The 19,628-nt window shown below is 45.1% G+C and overlaps 1 protein-coding gene across 7 annotated transcripts; it reads left to right on the top strand.

The window, feature by feature from the left end:
* Nucleotides 1-6,886: 6,886 nt before the first annotated feature.
* On the top strand, nt 6,887-18,158 carry LOC104607566 (LisH and RanBPM domains containing protein). Of its 7 annotated transcripts, none has more exons than XR_016076302.1 (9): nt 6,893-7,494; nt 10,139-10,280; nt 11,107-11,254; nt 11,331-11,406; nt 11,569-11,680; nt 11,898-11,989; nt 12,254-12,449; nt 12,541-17,143; nt 17,613-18,158. XR_016076302.1 is itself a non-coding variant. In XM_010273231.3 (7 exons), exons 1-7 carry the CDS (start codon nt 7,459-7,461, stop codon nt 17,655-17,657), a joined length of 651 nt encoding a protein of 216 aa, XP_010271533.1. In that variant the 5' UTR covers nt 6,887-7,458; the 3' UTR covers nt 17,658-18,158. The 7 variants fall into 7 exon arrangements, 1 of the variants encoding a protein (XP_010271533.1); XR_016076303.1 differs by having other exon boundaries at nt 12,254-12,420; XR_016076304.1 differs by having other exon boundaries at nt 12,254-12,372.
* Nucleotides 18,159-19,628: the final 1,470 nt, after the last annotated feature.

Genomic DNA, 19,628 nt, shown 5'->3' on the forward strand with positions numbered 1-19,628 from the left:
ATTATGTCAATCATGTCTGGGTATCTGTACCACGTTTATCCTCGGGACGGTGACCAGGACGACGATGCTCCCTCAAGCTCAGGGGGAGCTTGGGAGCAGGCTTTGGAGGCTCAGGAGGCCTCCAACAATGTGGCTTCTATTTCTCGAGGCAGAGAGCCTAACACCTTCGGTCCCTCCTCAATGACGATGGGAAGACTCAGATCTTTAGTCCACCATTTTCACCTTCCCGGGGACCTTATCTACGGTCTCCCCTCTAGTAATTTTCCCTGGGAGCATGGTCCCAATGATATAATAATTTTCCAAGAACAGCTTGAGGCTGGCTTGCGTCTTCCTCTGCACCCCCTAATAGTGGAGGTGTTGAATCATTTTAACGTCACCATTGACCAGCTCCATCCCAACGCCATCTAGAATGTAGTTGGGACCATTTCCCTGTGCTATGAGTATTGCCTACCCCTTGATCTCAATATCTTTTCTTCCATTCTCTGTATTAAGAATGCCACTCCCGGAGCACCTCCGAAAAGGCGTTCTTATTACTTTTCTCTCCGCCGCGGCTTTAAGCTTCTGCACAACCTGCCGAACAGGGTTCCCGCCTGGAAGCGAGACTATTTTGTGGTCCGTAACCCCGAGGGTGGCCCTTCCCAACTTCTTGGAGGGGCGCCATCCAGGACCCTGGGGCTGAGTTGGACTCTGAAACTCGAAAAACGCTGTTGTCCCGGGCAGGTGTAGGCCTTCTCTGTTTAGATTACTTGACCGAGGAGAAGCTCGCACAGGCTGGCCTGAGTCCAGGTAGGTTGCCTTTTAAGTCGCGTAGTGCCTTGTAAAAATATATCATACGTGTATACATATATTTTCTTTTTTACTGGACTAATACCTAGTGGTTCTTTGGCAGCCATCATGTCTGGTGTTGACACGCACCGCCTTCTTTCCAGCAACCAGAAGCGTAAGGCTGAGAGGTCGCGTCCTGATCGAACTCCCACTTCTGGGGGCACTGAGTTCGAGTCTGCTGAGCCAGACTTTGTTTCTCCACCGCCTGAAGTTCCACCGGCCCCATCTGAAGGAGGCACCGGAGAAGGTGGCCTCGAGGAGGGCGAGCTCCCGAGGCAAGGGGTGATTCCTCCTGGTCCTTCCCGCCCATTCCCCTACCCGCAGTTCCCGGTAGAGAACTGGGAGGGTGTCAATGACTACATCATGGCTGGGTGGAAGAGCCGAAGGGCAATCTGCCACAAGGAGGTCGCTAGGTGGGGGGGAGATGAAGCCCAAGGCGCTCGTTGCGTTTGCCGCCTCCCACTGTATGGTGGTAAGTGGTCTTTTCTTATTCTTCTTGTTTTTTCCCTTCTTTTGTTGTTCTCTGTCCTTAGTCTCTTGTTGGTAGGTGAACACCGCCATCCATGCCATGGCCCTCCAAACCAACATCCACTTCGGCGACGCTCGCAATCAGAAGGTCCTCATTCAGAAGCTCCAGGGCGAGCTCGACCAAGCCCGAGGTGAGCTCCTTTAGACTCGCAAGGAGAGCGAGGCCCAAGAGCTACTCACTCGTGACCAGGAGGCGCAAATCGCCAGGCTTTCTGAGGAGAGCGCGCGCTACAGGGTGGAGTCGTCGAGGGTGGTAGCGGAGAGGGAGCTCCTTCGCCAGCAGGTTCGAGACCTAGAGTCTACACTTTTGAACCGAAGTCAAAACTTTGACACCTTGGTGGAGGCCGAGCGGGCTAAGGCAGTCTAGGACTTCAAGGACTCCCAGGAGTATCATGACCTCCAAGTGGAGTATGGATCGAGCTCGTACTGCTCCGGATTCAAGCTCTGTCGCTGGTTGGTCTGAAAGAAGTTCACTGGGCTTAACCTCGACGACATCACAATGAATGGCCTGGCTCCCGAAACGGTGGACCAGGCGGAGGAGGACGAGCCTGACTCCCCGGAGGACGAGGACGAGGTGGACCCTTGAGGCTAGCGGCCCTGTTTTTCCGTTTTTCTGACTGACTTCTGGTGGTTCCTAAGTGCCAGAACCCGGTTTTCAAGAAATCTTCTTCTTGGGCAGTTGTGCCCTTTTTACTTTTTGTTGGACTTTCCCGAGCTTTTGTAGCTCGGTTTTAATTTATTAGTAATGAAATTTCTTTTTCTGCTAAGTATGGTGTGCTCTTTTATTTTTTGCCAAAGCGATCTCATCACTCGAGCTATTAGAGCTACATACCCAAAGTAGGATTTTTCGATAATCGTTATCCCGTGCTATCCCTTAATGTTTTAGGCATCTTTATAGTATAACGCGAAGTAGTTACCATGTATGCCTGAACTGTATGTTTGTAGGTTGTACCTAGTACAACCGGTGTATTAGACGAGCTATGCTTCGTAGGGTTTAGACCCGAGCTGCTTGCGCCTCTAATGCTTCATACTTTGCCTTCGCTGGCAGAGCAACTAAGTCTTTCGTCGTGCCGAGGTCTTGGTTAGCTCGGTGTTCTAGCCCTTAGGGTGAGGGGGTGACTTGTAGTCCGCCCTTGGAGTTTGCCCATGCCATGGATGCGACTGGGTCTCATTGCGCCGAGATCGTGTTAGCTCGGCATTTCGGTCCTTAGGCTTTGGGAGTGACTCGTGGTCTACTCAATAGTTACAGGTAATACTGCCTTAAGTTGACAATATTCCATGTCCGAGGTACTTGTTTCCCTTCAAGGGTCTCGAGCTCGTATGTTCCTTCCCCGAGCACTTGTTTCACTCAGTAGGGTCCTTCCCAATTTGGTCCGATCTTGCCAACGCTGGGCTCAAGTACCATAACTTTACAAAGGACCAGGTCGCCAACGCGGAGGTTTCGCTTCTTGACCCTGGCGTTATAGTACCGAGCTACTCTTTGCTGGTAAGCTGCGGTCCTGATATATGCGAGGTCCCTTATCTCGTCGAGTAGGTCGAGGTTGGTACATATCTCGTCTTCATTTGCCTTGTCGTCATATGCTTCCAGTCGTAGCGAGGGAACCTCGATCTCAACTGGGATGACTGCCTCGGTGCCGTAGGTGAGGTTGAAGGGAGTCTCTCCTGTTGCGGTCTTCTCGGTGGTTTGGTAAGCCCACTGAACACTGGGTAGGTCGTCTGCCCATAGTCCTTTAGCTCGGTCTAACCGTGCCTTTAGTTCGCGGAGGATAGCTCTGTTCGTGACTTCTGCTTGACCGTTTGCTTGAGGGCGTGCGACTGAAGTGAAGTTCTGTCGGATCCCCATATCTTGGCACCAGTTATGGAATTTGATGTCCTCGAACTATTTACCGTTATCAGAAATCAATACCCGAGGTAACCCGAAGTGGCACACTATATTCTTCCAAAAGAAGTTTTGGACGTTTCGGGCTGTGATCGTTACAAGAGATTCGACTTCTACGCACTTGGTGAAATAATCCACTGCTACCACTAGAAACTTCCTCTGGCCTATCGCTGGTGGAAATAGTCCAAGTATATCGATGCCCCATTGTGCGAAAGGTCACGGGCTGGTGGTGGAAATTTTCATTATTCTAGCACTTGTCGCACTTTCTAACGAACTCCATAGCGTCTTCTTTCATTGTTGGCCAGTAGTATCCCTGTCGTAGTGCTTTTTGGGCAAGGGCCCTGCCCCTCAAGTGTCTGCTGCACAGACCCTCATGAGTGTCGCGGAGTACGAGCTCGGCTTCAGAATGTCGCAAGCAGCACAGGTAGGGGAGCGTGTAGGATCTTCGGTACAGTCGTTCGTCTATCATGACGTATTTGGCCGCCAGACGCTCTACCCTTCTGACAGCATTACGATCTGCAGGGAGGGTCCCGTGTAGCAAGAAGCTCGCGAGCGGGTCAATCTAGTTTGGCTCTGCTTGAACGACAGGAGCGACCTCCTCTGCCCCCCCCCCGAGAATGCTACGCCGAGGCAAGTTCTCTATGTACACGGTTCTCATGGTGTTATCAGTGGTGCTGGCTAACCGGGACAGGGCGTCGGCCTTAGCGTTCTCCGACCTCGGGACTTGCCTGATGAAGTGTGACTGAAAGTTGAGCAGAGCCTCTCTTACTTTAGCTAAGTAGGCAATCATAGTCGGTTCGCGAGCGTCGTATTCGCCTGTAACCTGATTGACCACGAGTTGGGAATCGCTGCAGATGATATTGTGCTTGCCTTTCATTTCTTTGGCTAGAGCTAGTCCGGCTACCAATGCTTCGTACTCTGCTTCATTGTTGGATGCCGCGAACTCGAAGCATAGTGCGTACTCCAGTTTCGTGCCACTTGGGTCGTGCAAAACTATTCCGGCTCCGTTGCTCTACTAGTTCGAGGAGCCATCTACGTGAAGGATCCATGGCTCCTTATCCCAGTTCGCGCTTGGCCTAACTAGGAGAGATGCCGCGCTGGCTGCTACCTCACGGTTCTCGGACTCAACCGGCCTGGGAGCTCCGGGATCGCCCGAACTGGGGGCCTCGTGCTCACCGGCCTGGGGGCTTCGGAGCTGAAAGTGCACTCCGCGACGAAGTCTGCTAAGGCTTGGGCTTTGATAGCAGTTCGTGGCTTGTATTGGAGGTCGTACTTGCTGAGCTCAATGACCCACTTTGTTAGTCGACCAGAGACCTCAGGCTTGAGTAGTACTTGCCTCAGAGGTTTGTTGGTGAGGGCGATAATAGTATGAGCTTGAAAGTACGGACGAAGCACTTTACTTGTCTCTGCTCCCTGCAACACTTTACTAACATAGTAGATAGGTCATTGGACCCGATCTACTTCTTTTATTAGTACCGAGCTGACCACTTCGTCACTTGCCGAGAGGTACAACTCTAAAACATCGCCCTCTTCAGGCCGGGTTAAGACTAGTATGCTAGCGAGGTATTTTTTGAGCTCGTCAAACGCGAGCTGACAATCATGGGTTCATTCAAACCCTTTGCTTTTAATTGCTTTAAAGAAAGGTAGGCAGCGATCTGCCGACTTGGACATGAAGTGGCTCAGGGCGGCTATTCGCCCATTCAGCCTCTGATCCTCCTTCACTTTTCGGGGTGGTCTCATATTTAGGATGGCCTTTATTTTGTCCGGGTTGGCTTCAATGCCGCGTCGGTTTACGATGTATCCCATAAATTTACCCGAGGTGACACCAAAGATCCACTTATTCGGGTTTAGCTTCATATTGAATCTATGCAAGATTTCAAAAACTAAATTCAAGTCTTGTATTAAGTCACATGAGAACTGGATTTTGACGACCATGTCATCTACATAAACATTCTACTTTTTGACCAATCAATGGCTCAAACAGTTTATTTATAAGTCTTTGAAAGGTTGCCCCAGCATTTTTTTGCCCAAAGGGCATGACCTTGTAGCAGTACAGGCCAAGCTCGGTTGTGAATGCAGTCTTTTCTTCATTTGTCGGGTCCATCCTGATCTGGCTGTAACCCGAATAGGCGTCTAGAAAGCTCAACAACTCGTGCCTTGAGGTCGCGTCCACCAGATGGTCGATCCCGGGGAGTGGGAAGCAGTCCTTTGGGCAAGCTCGATTCAGGTCGATGTAGTCGACGCACATGTGCCATTTACCATTAGCTTTTTTCACCAGAACGGGGTTGGCCACCCAGCTCGGGTAATGGATTTCCCTGATAAAATCGGCTGCAAGGAGCTTCCCAACCTCCTCGTCGGCTGCCCTCCATCGCTTTGGGGTTAGGTTGCGTTTCTACTATCTAACGGGCCTAACTATAGGATCAGTATTAAGCTTATGAGTTATGATGCTAGAGTCTATACCGGACATTTTTGCCGTAGACCATGCAAAAACATCTAAATTTTCAAGCAAAAAGCGTATCAGTTTAGATCGCAGAGGCTCCTCGATGGAAACACCGATCTGAAGAGTTCGGGCTGGGTCCTCCATCGAGGCTGGGATGGAGACAGTCTCTTCTGTGAGCACAGCTCGCTCCTCGCTCTACTCCGTAGGTCGCTCCAGCTTGAGGTCATCGGCCACCTTGGCTTTCCCTTTAAGGGCGGCGACGTAGCACTTGCGGGACTCAAGCTGGTCACCTCGCGCTATCTCGATTTCGAAGTCTGTGGGAAACTTCATGGCCAAGTAGTAGGTAGACTCCACAGCCCGTAAGGCATGGGTAATCGACCGACCTACTATGGCGTTATACGGGGAGGGGGGGTTGCGACCACTAAGAAATCGTGGTTGAGCCTCACTATGCTAGGCCAAGTGCCGACCTCCACGAGTACTGTAATCCTTCCCAAGGGCCTGACTTCCTCTCTGCTGAAGCCTACCTGGGGAGTGTTCGCGGGATTTAGGTCGCTCTCTTAGAGCTGCAGTTGGTCGAAGGCTGCTTTGAAGAGGATGTTCGCTGAGCTGCTTGAGTCGACGAGGACGCGCCTGGCCCGTTCGATTTGAATGGTCAAACCGGTGAGCCATGACCCCAATGCAAAAGTAGTTCAGCCTCCAGATTGATTTTTAAAACATTGATTTAAGGAGCAGTGATATTAAGGTTGTGTTTGGTTGGAAGAAAAAGGAAGAGAAATGAAGGGAAAGTCAAGAAAACCAAAAACCTATATAAGGTTTGTAGATCTTCCCTTGCTTTCCTTTCGCTACTTTTTCCTTGATTCCTTCAAACCAAATATAGCATGTAGCATAAGGGACTCAATAGCTGTACTTTCAGTCCAAACACACACATACACTCTTAGAAATGAAGTCCAGCCGTTTGCAGTTTTTTCATCGGTTATCTGGAATGGTTGCTTGAAAGATGGAGAATGATGTTGACGCGGTATTAGCACATGGACAGGACCAAGGGGAAACCAATAGAAACTGGCCACTTGGCGAGATTCCTTGTTTATTTTGGCATCCTATATGGATGAGAAGGACTAGGAAGGAGACAGAGCGACGAGAGTGAATCTGGCCACTTGGCGAGATTCCTTGTTTATTTTGGCATCCTATATGGATGAGAAGAACTGGGAAGGAGACAGAGCGACGAGAGTGAATTGGGATCTGCTCCTCTCCAAGCGCCCTTTATATCAACCTCACAGTCGCATTCCACCTTGGATTCGGAACATCTTACCATAAATAATAAATACAAGTATGAAAAATGTTTTCGATGTACGGTCAGACAAGCTGTGAGGTCAGTGTGCGGCGCACTTTGTCAAGGGCTGATCCGGACTCGACGAGAGTGATGAATTGATGGGAGCGCTCTCGTCAAGTGATCTATGAGAACCCTAGGTTGTCTAATCCAACAATACGTCAAAACCCATCATCCATTGCCCATTTATTACCAAAAATAAAAAAATCATCCATTGCCCATTGATGCTGTAACACTCTTCATCGTCTTACGATCTCGACCCCACTTACGTTCTTCTCTTGTCGTTTTGACTTCGAATTTTGCAGACAGGAGCAGAGTTACCAGACCCTTTTGTATAGATCAGAGTCTGTGCGAGCGTGCAAGGGAGAAAAAGAGACGGACCTTCTGGTCTCTTCTGAAAGGGAAAAGAGAGGAAGGTCTCGCATTCTCAAACCTTGAAATTCTGAGATTTTTAGGTCGATGATGGACTTAGATCCTCGGCAGTACGAGCACGTTGTAAGTTTTCTTTTCTTTTCAATCCTTTGGGGTTTTCTCGGAAAAGTCCATTATAAATACTTGACCTTACTCGTTTGTTTCCCAACAAAAAAAAAGAAAAGGTCTCGAATTGCGTTGGGAACACATTTAGGTCTTGTAAACCATTTGATCTTTGATTGATTACAATCGAATTGGTTTCTCTTAATTTCAGCTGCTCAAGTTTAATCATCGAAACCGTCGTTTGCATTTGGAACTTAAATTCTTCTTCTCTACCTTCTTTTGAAATGATTAACAGTGTGGAGAAGTTAATGTAGTTAAAAATTGTATGAGTAGGGGGATCTTATCATCTTAGAGCGGCATGGTTCAAGGATTAGAACTTGTTGTGTTGAGATGTTTATAATTGAAGAAATTGTGGTTGAGTTGTTAAATAATGAGAGGGTGTTTTTTTTTTTTAATACAAAATGCTTTAATTAGGGTTTTTAATCTTTTTGGGGATTCGTTCAACTGGGTTCTTATAAATGGTGAACCCAAGCTAACATTTTTAGAGCGAACGTAGTCTCAGTATGGTCATTGGTGTCCAAGTCTGTAGAAGGTGAATTTGGGCGTAATGAAATTTAGAAGTTTCAACAGATGACTCAGTATGGTTATTGGGGTCCAAGCCTCTAGGATGCGAGTTTGGCTTTAGTGGAATTTAAAAGAGTCTGAAATGTGAACTGGCCATTGGGTTTACATGGTTCTTGTATATATAGAAATAAAAGGTTCCAGTTCCCCATTTCCTCTGTTACAAAGACCGAAAGGATTTAGTTTAAGAGTTAGGATATTAGTTAATTTAGTTGAGGTAAGTTTGCAAAGAACAAACAACAATCTGCAGTGCATGGGTCAAGGACTAAAGAAAGATGACTATAATCTGGCAGAAGCTTTGCTTTTAAGACTTGGGCATGGGGGTCCTCCTCCAATGAAAATTTTATTACGAGATAAGGATGAATTTCAAATCTCCTCTAGCTCAATTCTTGGTGACACAGATACATATACTAAATTCGATTGCCATTTTGTTGGAAGAAAAGTGGTTGAAAAGGAGATTCATGCTTTATGGTTGACTACTGGCCATGGCAGCCACTTATATATTGCCATTTTCTCAGGGGAAAATAATGGTTGGAAAGAAAATTTTATGTTTTATGAGTAATTTCATAAATAATGGCTGGCCATGGCAGCCGCTGCACATGGTAGCTTATGCTCTTGAGGGATGAGTGTTGCATGTTGTTCTTGACATGATGGTATGATGGTCATCCATTTACTAGCCTTCAATTAGAGTGTCCCGTGATATGCTCACCATTTATTTCATGTCAACTGGGCATCCCCGCTCTCAATACACACACACACACAAAGAAAAGAAAATAATAAAAAGATAATCAACATGTGGATAAAATTTGAAATTTGGACACCAAGCATTTCTAGGAGAGGATTCCAATGCACAATGAGGCATAAAACTGAATGTGCAATCCAGAGATCCATGCTAGGAGGTTCTAGAATGTGTGTGGATAACTGTCGCCTCACCCCAATTTTATCATTCTGTTCAGGACTCTTTTCCTTCAGCATCTCCCCTCCATATCATGTAAACCAAAGAACATAATGTTGTTTATCTGTGGGATTGGCCTTTCATTTCATAGGAGCCTAATTTCTAGGTGTACAAAGTTGTGATGATTAACCCTACTTATCTACAAATTTGTTATCCTTGTTTCCTCAAAAGAAGCCCCTAGGTTACTATGTTTTTGATAATCAATGTAACCTGTGAGCCAAAAGTATCATCATCCATTAAGTATAATTTCTAAAATATTTTTATCAGTATATGATTTTCAAAATCTTAATCAAGTTTAGCCCAATATTATTTGGGGCATTCCAGTCATAAACTTTAAGCTGAAGTATTGTGAAATCCAAGGTGCAATAATGAGTATGACCTACTTTTGAAGCATGACTAAGTGCATGAATCATGAGTGATTTACTCTTTCTTTTTTCAAGAGCTGAAACTTATTGATCAGATTATCAAATATGATCTGATTTTGGCCCTTAATTCCTTTTAATGCTTCAAGTCAATGTTTGAGCCTTATGAACATGCTTGTTGGCTTTTAAGAAAAAATAATTGACAAAGAAAATGTTGAAATATTCTATTATTGCTTAATTTTAAGTCTTCTAACCAGGATGTATGTCAGTTTACCCTAGTTGGCCCAATGGTACAAGAAAAACAGATGAAAGCACACAAAAATGTATTTAATGTATCGTACATTTTTACTTATTTATTAAAAAACATGCATACAAAGGCTATACGTTATGCTTTAGAGAAGTGAAATGTTTCATCTTATACTGCAATGTTTCATATAAAACCACTGCAGAGTGCAGACCTTTAGCAATAAATACCAGTTATACCTGTAGCTAATTGGTGTATTGATACATACTCAGTTTTCTCAATAGAAATAAAGAGTTCTCTATCATTTTTTCCTGCCACTTTCCTTGGTACCCCTTTCACTGTCTCGCCCCCCATGAAAAAAAGAAGAAAAAAAGAGGGTCACTGAGATAGAATCTTCCACTGGTGCATGTTATTTATTTTACTCCCCCAGCTTTCTTTCTCCACAGAATTGAGGGAATATTGTCTTTTTTTTGTTGTTGGTAGGCTATCAATGACAATGATGTTCGCAACATTGTCCTATCATATCTTGTACACAACTGCTTTAAAGAGACCGCTGAATCATTCATTGCTTGCACTGGGATGAAGCAACCTGATGATTATCCTGTGGATATAGACAAAAGAAAACGTAAGTGGCAGTTATTTTTCCCTTTTGACAGTTATAATGGGATCAACGGCCTCAAGCCCTCAAGGATGACAGAAGAGGTGCCTCCAAATAATCACAACTTGACCCTAATGTGGGTAATATTTTCCTCTGATATAGATAAGAGGGTTTAAACGCAATTTGAAATTCCAATGTGGTGATATGGTTGTAAGCTCATAGTGGTTACTGTGGTTCTGTATATCTTATTCTATACATAGTTACATACAACATGCATAAAGAAGAACTTTCCCTAGTAACATGTAATGTAAAAAATATACATTGGAACATGTACCTCAGGTCATGTTGTGATGACCATGTCTTTTGTATAGACAAGGTTGAAAATTCTATTTGGGCACGTTTACCTTGTTAAGTCCAATATACAACTGGAATTCAAGCAGTTTACAAGGTTGTGTTGATAACCTGGGCTTGATTCTGAGCACTACATCAGTTTTCCAAAAGATAAAAAGAATGTTTCTAAACCATTGCATCCATTATATCAAGTTAAGTGAGTAATTTCTACTTTATGGATCTAGATTTAGTTTTTATTTGAATGAATTTGGAATGAACTAGCTCAACAAGAGGTAAAGTGGAGGAATTTGTATTGGGGACTGGTTGATCAATGCCGAGTGATCCTTCATGTACAAGGGTTGTAAGATGGCTAGCTGAGGCCATCTATCAAAGAAGATGTAAAGCCTTGTTGCATATACCTGCTTCTGTTTGAATAACATTTAACAGTTACTGATACAAAATGAATTTGGAATGAATTACTAATTGTGGTGCTGGTTCTTATTTTTCTTACTTTATATATTAGCAATTTTCCATTTTGCATTGGAGGGAAATGCTCTCAAGGCCATAGAACTGACAGAACAGCTGGCACATGACCTACTTGAGCAAAACAAGGACTTGCATTTTGATCTCTTGAGCCTTCATTTTGTTGAACTTGTTTGCTCTAGGAAATGGTGAGCAGACACTGAAACTGCCTTTTGTACAAAAGTAAGGATTCACTTGAAACTGAACTTAATATTCTCTTGACAGCACAGAAGCTCTGGAGTTTGCTCAGACCAAGTTGACACCATTTGGGAAGGTTCACAAATATGTTGAGAAGCTGGAAGTATGTATCTTCTGACAAATAAACCACCTTAAGCAATTCCATTCTGTGTTTCCCAAAGAAAAGTTGAATAAGCATGTACATTGAAGCACTGCTGCTTTTTGTTTGTATGATCAGATGTGAATTTTGTTTTTTATGCTAAAAGCAAGTTTCCCATTTGTGCAGGATTTTATGGCCTTGCTAGCTTATGAGGAGCCAGAGAAATCCCCAATGTTTCATCTGTTAAGCATGGAGTACAGACAGCAAGTTGCAGATAGTCTAAATCGAGCAATTCTTGGTGTGTTTATGTTGAGCCTTGCTTGTGCTTAGCGATTCTGCTTCCTTATTTTGTACAATTTCCAGATTTTTTATATGTTTTTTTTTTCTCTTTTTAGCATTTTTTTCTACATTTTGAATTTCCATTATCTCCTGATACATTTACTACCATTCTCCGTTTATTGTCTTCTCTTGAACATCTGAACTGATTTCTTTGATTTAACTGATGATTAATTCAGCATATGCTAACCAGCCTAGCTATTCGGCAATGGAAAGGCTGGTACAACAAACTGCAGTGGTCAGGCAATCCTTACATCAAGAATTTGGCAAGGTACATGATTTTATTTTCTTTCTTCTGGGCTCCGTCGAGGGCTACTTGCTCATTAGTCATGTTGACTTCTTTGATCATAGTGGTCAACCCGCTTTCCCACAATATTTCATGGAAAAAGTATCCTTGTCTCCTGAGAAATTATTGGAATTGTTCAATTTAAAGAACCATAACCCAATGCTGCTCCCGGTTTTCTAAGGTCTTAGGAGGAGGGTAAACTGGATGCTCACCTAACCCTGACATTTTTTTTTTCTTTGCATGAAGCAGCCTGTTGGGACCCAAACACTCCCTCCGAACCCAACTATAGGAGTGGAGCAGGCCACCACTGAGCAACATTTCACTAGAAGATAGAGAGGCTAGTGTGACACGCGGCAGAGCCTCCCAGAGTTAGTTACACTGCCACTAGAAGATATTCTCTCCATGATTGCATACATGTAGGCCAGCTATATAAGGCCCTGATCATGTAATAAGTGGCGTGAATGAATATCCCTTTCATCTCTCTCTGAACCATTTTCTTCTTACCTTTCCCCTTTCCCTCCCATCTTCTGTTTCAGGAGGTTAAGCCACCCTCGAAGGGGCTTCCGAGGTGAGCGGTAACTCATCAGATTGGTATCAGAGTCAGGCTATCCAAATCCTAGGCTTCACGATGCTACAAACACGTTCCACTACCATGGATGAAAGGGTCGACCAACTTGAGGTTGGATTTCACCAGGTGTTGAATGAACTCAAGGAACTCAAAGTGGTCGTCTCCAGCTTCGTCTCTCAGCAACAGTTCGGCGAGACCAGTCACCTAGCAGGAGCGGAAGCCTTTGCTTCCAGTAGCCAAAGAACAGGGTATTACCCCACCGGAAAAGTCACTAAGATCAACTTTCCCAACTATTCCGGTGGAGATTCCATTCCTTGGATCTTCCGAGCAGAAAGATATTTCGAATACCACGAAACTCACGCCCACCAGCGTGTTTCCATCGCCTCCATTCATCTAGAAGGAGACGCGATTCTATGGCTCTAGTGGTATCGCCAGAATCATCCCCAGGTAACTTGGGCGGAGTTCACCGAAGCTTTGTGCATCTGCTTTGGGCCGACGACGTTCGTGGACTACGACGAGCTAATCACCCGGTTGAAGCAGACTGGAACGGTAGCAGAGTACCAGCTCGAGTTCGAGCGGATGGCGACCAGGGTACACCGCTGGCCGGAGAAAGCCTTAGTAGGATGTTTTGTGGGAAGTCTCAGAGAGGATATTCGTCTGGAGGTGAGGGCTCTCTGTCCGGCGACTGTCATGGCTACGGTGGGATTGGCTCGCCTGCAAGAAGAAAGAATCGACAACCTTCGTAGAGCTAGCAAACCGACCTACCCGAATTTGAGGACTCCTCCACGGGTCGATCAACAACCCATGAAACCGACTGGGGATCATCAGAAGCCCATATTGCCCCGTCCCACTATGCCCTTCAAACGTCTATCATGGGCTGAGATGCAAGCCCGGCGCGAGAAAGGCCTTTGTTATAACTGTGATGATAAGTTTGGATCGGGCCATAAATGCCGGGTCCAGCGGGTGTTTCTCCTACAAACAAAGGAAGAGCCAGAAGAGACAGACCTAGAGCACTTAAATGACTGTGAACTGATTCCAGACGGACCAGAACCTGACGGGGCCGAGATCTCCTTACACGCCCTCATGGGCCTCAACTCTCTTCAATCCATGTGTGTAGAAGGAAGATTGGTGGGCCGGACCGTGATGATTTTGATTGACAGTGGCTCTACCTTGAATTTCATCACTTGCCGTTTGGCTAAGCAGCTAGGTATGACCATACAACCCACTCTCTTTTCAATCCATGTGGCTAATGGGAGTTAGATGTCGTGCAATGGTGTATGTAAGAAGGGAAAAATCCTCATACAGGGCCATAATTTTGTGGTGGATCTCCACCCATTGGATTTCTTAGGGGTTGATATTATTTTGGGGGTTCATTGGTTGCGTGGCCTGGGCCCTGCTCTATGTGATTGGGCCAAAATGACAATGGATTTTCACCAGGATGGTCAGTCTTGTCATTTACAAGGGGTGCGGCCCCCTAGTCCACAAAGTTACACTTTAGCCTCCATGATACGGGCCTCCAAGGATGCTGGCCAACCCATATTTATGCATTTGGGCATTCGGCCCACAGTCCCAATTCTGGACAACCAGGGCTGTGTTCACCCCACAGAAGCCCAACACAAGTCCTTGCGATCGATACTCGATTAGTTTGGCGATGTATTCAAGGAGCCGAACCAATTACCTCCACCCCGGGCTCGTGATCATCAGATACCTCTCTTACCCGGTTCTAATCCGGCAAATGTGAGGCCATATAGATACCCTTACTTTCAGAAGCTGGAAATTGAGAAGGCAGTGAGAGAACTATTGGAAAAAGGGCATATACAGACCAACACCAGCCCTTTTTCATCTCCTGTACTCTTAGTAAAGAAGAAGGATGGTAGTTGGCGCTTTTGCGTAGATTACTGGGCCTTGAATCAGATTACTGTAAAGGACAAGTTTCCTATACTCATTGACGAACTACTGAATGAGTTAGGAGAGGCACGAGTGTTCTCCATATTAGACCTGCGGTCCGAGTATCATCAGATTCGGGTCCACCAGGCTAACATCCACAAGATGGCCTTTAGGACCCACGATGGCCATTATGAGTTTTTGGTTATGCCTTTTGGACTCACCAACGCCCCCTCCACCTTTCAGGCCCTCATGAATGACATCTTCAGGCCATTTCTAAGGCGATTTATTCTGGTGTTTTTTGATAATATTCTGGTGTACAGCAGGGATTGGGACACATATGGAACATCTGAAACTCACCCTCACAACTCTAAAGGGGCACCAGTTACATGCCAAAATGACAAAGTGTTCCTTTGGACAAGGACAAATTCAGTACTTAGGCCATGTGGTTGCAGCAGGTCGGGTCATGGCAGACCCAGAAAAGGTAGACGCCATCCAGAAGTGGCCCAAGCCCACTATTGTAAAGGCTCTGTGGGGCTTTCTTGGGCTTACCGGATATTATAGGCGCGCTTCATTAAGGGGTATGGGCTTATGGCCACCCCTCTAACGCGTCTATTAAAGAAGGATTTCTTCAGTTGGACTGATAAAGCCCAACGGGCTTTTGAAGACTTGAATACAACAATTTCTAGCCCTCCAGTCCTCACTCTTCTAGACTTCTCTCAGCCCTTTGAGATAGAATGTGATGTGTCGGGTGTAGGAGTAGGGGCCGTCTTGATGCAGAAAGGGTAGCCTATTGCTTATTTCAGCAAGGCTCTCTCAGTAGCTCACCAAAGTCAGTCCACTTATGTCAAATAAATGATGGCTGTGGTAATGGCAGTGCAAAAGTGGCGTGCATACCTATTGGGACGCCAATTTGTTATTAGGACAGACCAACAAAGTTTGAAGTACATAGCAGGGCAAAGGGTGCACACCCCGAAGGAGCAAAAATGGCTTAGTAAACTGATGGGCTTTGACTACCTCATAGAATATAAGCCGGGGCCCGCAAACAGAGTAGCTGATGCCTTGTCACGAGTAGAAGAGTTAGCCCATCTAACCTGCTCTCAGCCCAACTTCCCTTTGTTTGAAGCTATATGGCAAGAAGCCAGGTCTGATCCGCAGTTGCAGGTCATTAAAGATAAGTGGAGGCGAGACCCTTCACAAGTTGCTGGTTACCAAGTTGTGGGGCCTGATCTTTTCTTTAGGGGTCGATTTGTTGTTGCCCAGAATTCGGCTCACAAAGCTGAACTGCTAAGGTTGTTTCATGACTCCGCCTTGGGAGGGCACTCAGGGGTGCTACGGACCCTAAAGAGGCTCAGCAGCCACTATCATTGGGTAGGAATGCGTAAGGATGCATTACAATATGTATCCGAATGCCAAACCTGCCAACAACAGAAATACTCGTCACAGTCTCCCGCTGGCCTTCTACAACCTCTCAAGATTCTAGATCAAGTGTGGGAAGACCTTTCCATGGACTTCATCACGGGTCTTCCTCGTTCTGCAGGAAAGGAGGTTATCATGGTAGTGGTTGACCGTCTCACCAAGTACAACCATTTCTCTGCATTACCTCACCCTTACACCGTAGCAATGGTGGCTGACATCTTCATCTGGGATGTCGCCAAGCTGCATGGAACCCCAAGATCCATTGTCTTATATCGGGACCCTGCTTTCTTGAGTTCATTCTGGAAGGAATATTTTCGGTTGCAAGGAACCCAACTGCACCCCTCCATGAGTTATCACCCGCAGACTGATGGGCAGACTGAAGTTCTTAATCGTTCCTTGGAAGCCTACCTTAGATGTTTCATAGGGGAAAAGCCTCGACAGTGGGCTCACTGGCTTCCGTGGGCAGAATACTGGTACAATTCGACTTATCAGTCGGTTGCCGGAATGACACCCTTCAAAGCTCTATATGGCAGAGAACCTCCTCCCATATTACCTTATGAATATGGGTCATCCAAGGTGGCAGAAGTAGAGACCCGTCTACTTGCGAGAGACGAGATTCTTAGATTGCTTAAGTTCAACTTGACAAAAGCCCAACAACGAATGAAGGCCCGCTATGACACTCACCACCACCCATTAGAATTTCAGGTGGGTGACTTCGTTTACCTTAAGCTCCAACCTTACCGCCAGATCTCGGTAGTAAGACGAGCTTAGCACAAGCTAGCACCCAGGTATTATGGGCCTTATAAGGTTCTGGAGAGAGTGGGCCTTGTTGCTTATCGGTTGGACCTCCCTGCAACCTCAAAGCTTCATCCAATGTTTCACATCTCACTTCTTAAGAAGGCAGTGGGAAATCATACACCTATCTCACCCAACTTACCCCAATTCACTGAAGAAGGGGACATTGACACAGAGCCTATCAGAATTGTGGATTTCCGTTGGGTTCGACGAGGTGGTCAGGTTGTGCTAGAAGCCAAGGTAGAATAGGTTGGGCTTCCTCCAGATGATGCCACTTGGGAACCTTATCTTAGGCTGAATGAGAGGTTTCCAAACCTAGACCTTGAGGGCAAGGTCAATGCTAAGGGGGGAGGAATTGTTGGGACCCAAACACTCCCTCCGAACCCAACTATAGGAGTGGAGCAGGCCACCACCGAGCAGCATTTCACTAGAAGACAGAGAGGCTAGCGTGACACGCGGCAGAGCCTCCCAGAGTTAGTTACACTGCCACCAGAAATATTCTCTCCATGATTGCACACATGTAGGCCAGCTATATAAGGCCCTGATCATGTAATAAGTGGCGTGAATGAATATCCCTTTCATCTCTCTCTCTGAACCATTTTCTTCCTACCTTTCCCCTTTCCCTCCCATCTTCTGTTTCAGGAGGTTAAGCCACCCTCGAAGGGGCTTCCGAGGTGAGCGGTAACTCATCACAGCCACTCTCAGACTTAAACCTGCATTCTCAGACTTGTAAACTTGAAACTATTCGATATGTGCTTTTAATTATTTGTTTCAATCTTTTGCAATTTGATGCTGTTAAATGGAATTGTTTATACCGCAATGAACAAGTAGAAGTTTTATTATACTTGAACAGTTCCAGTCTGATATTTCATACACCTGCTGTGATTATATGAACAAGAGGTATAGATTGCATAACTTATTCCTCTACCTGTGTTTCGGCAGGATGGACCTTCACCATTTTCTTTAAACAAGTTTTTGAAGAGCTGAAACAAGTGGTTGAACTTTGGTTCCAGGAAATCATTTTGGCATGTTGAATTCTACATCAGATCATGCCGGAGTATATGGTTTAAGGTTGCTCAATGGAAGAGCACAAGCCTAAAACCCTGCTCACGTGTAAGCAGGCTATCTATTGTATCCTGTTCTTTTTGGCATTTGGTGGTGTATGCATTTTTCTTTCCGATTGGCCAAAGTGAGAACGTTGATGATGTTTGGTTTTTGTACATCGTGGTTCTTGGATCTTCCAGCAAGGGTGTGGCTGCTGTCTATTGTTTGAAGTTTGAGCTTTAACGCTATCTAATGTTGGGTTTCAGTCTGCCATAACTGATATATCAATGAAGGGAAGAAAACTGGCAATTTCACTTTACATGCCAATTTCACTTATACATTGGCATTTGGTGAGGTATGTTTTTTGTTTTTTTTTTTTCTGTTTCAATGAAGAAAAGAAAATGTTATGCTTGAATAAATAAAGTACACTATATGTCCGATAAATGCAGCTCGATGATCTTAGCCCTGGAAAGTTGTCATCCCGTACAGCTTACTCTAATCTACTCCCTCCCTCTTAGCTAGCAGATCCCCTAGTGATTTCGTGGATCTTTGAACCCAATTGACGAAGACATTCATATTAGACGCCCAAGATAATGAATAAATCAATAATACGTAATCCTCCTGCATCTATTCAATGTCATCTTGCATCTCTAGACTGTTGTAGCCCAGAATGAAGAAGAATGGAGCGGCAAAGTGGGGATCAAAAGAAACAAAAAGGAAGTGGACCAACGGCCAACGGCCTTTATCAGTATCTTTCTCCTTAGTCATCTTTGTACCACTGTAGTCTCAGTGGCAGTGCTTCCCTGTTTGGCGGTTTTATCAGTGGCAGAATGGAGGAAGAAGAGGAGAAAGAAGAGAGAGAGAGAGAGAGAGAGACCTCTAAGTTCTCAATGGTGGCATGATGAATGAAGCCAGATTTATAATTTTAATATCTGTAAAATGTAGCCATGGCTTTGGCATGGCTTTTCTGGAGTCACCCATGAAACAATCACGCTTCTTTCAATGTGATCTCCCTGATTTATGTGAACCTGATTACAAATTAAACAAAGAAAACTTTGTTAATTTTTTCCAATAACAACCGACCAGTAGAGATCTTTGTTAGAGTTAATCCTCAGAAGTTGCAGACCTAACATGAGCAACAGATCCACCATCGAACGACTCCAACCACAACCAACCCCGAACCCTCTAACATGTGCGTATGAGACAGACAGATATCTGATCAGGCTTCATATATTCATTAGATTCTGACCATTCGGCAAAAGTAGATTTTTCCAAACCTATTACTCTGTTCCCATGTAAGAAGTCTTGCTTAAGTACTTAACTACAAATTTACCTTGTTGAAATGGGCATACTAATTAAAAGGGTCATTACCCGACAACGATCCTGGCTATCCAGGTCTTCAGAAGTGTACGTTGAATTTTGGATGAAGTCTTCGGCAAATTCTGAAAACCCAAATTCTCATTCTCCTAAGATCATCAATGGCCCCCTGAAACACAGTTCACATTAATTTAACAGGCTGTGTTTCTTTCGGCCGTGGTTCTCAAAACCGGGCTGGACCGGATGGTTGGACCAGAAAAACCAGGAACCGGCCAGGTGATTGGTTCTGTTTTACCCCAGAACCATTATTTTCCCAAAAACTGTTGATTTGGTCAGCAAATTGCTGATCCGGGTGGTCGAGCTGTTCAAACCGTTGATTTTTATTTTTTAATTTTCTTATTTGTCAGGACAGGTCGTCTGTTTGGTTTGAATGGTTGGACCATTCGACCCGAGAACCAAACCCCTAATCAGTTCGTTGTCCGGTTTGATTTTAAAAACCTTACTTTCAGCATGAAATGGACAGAAAATCTTTCAGGCTGAAATATTTGAGATCCATTTTTCACCCCTTTTAGAATGGAAATTTTGTTTAATAGAGAT

Source organism: Nelumbo nucifera, chromosome 5, assembly GCF_055504915.1.
Source record: "Nelumbo nucifera cultivar China Antique chromosome 5, China Antique-T2T, whole genome shotgun sequence".
In the NCBI taxonomy this organism is placed as follows: Eukaryota; Viridiplantae; Streptophyta; class Magnoliopsida; order Proteales; family Nelumbonaceae; genus Nelumbo; species Nelumbo nucifera.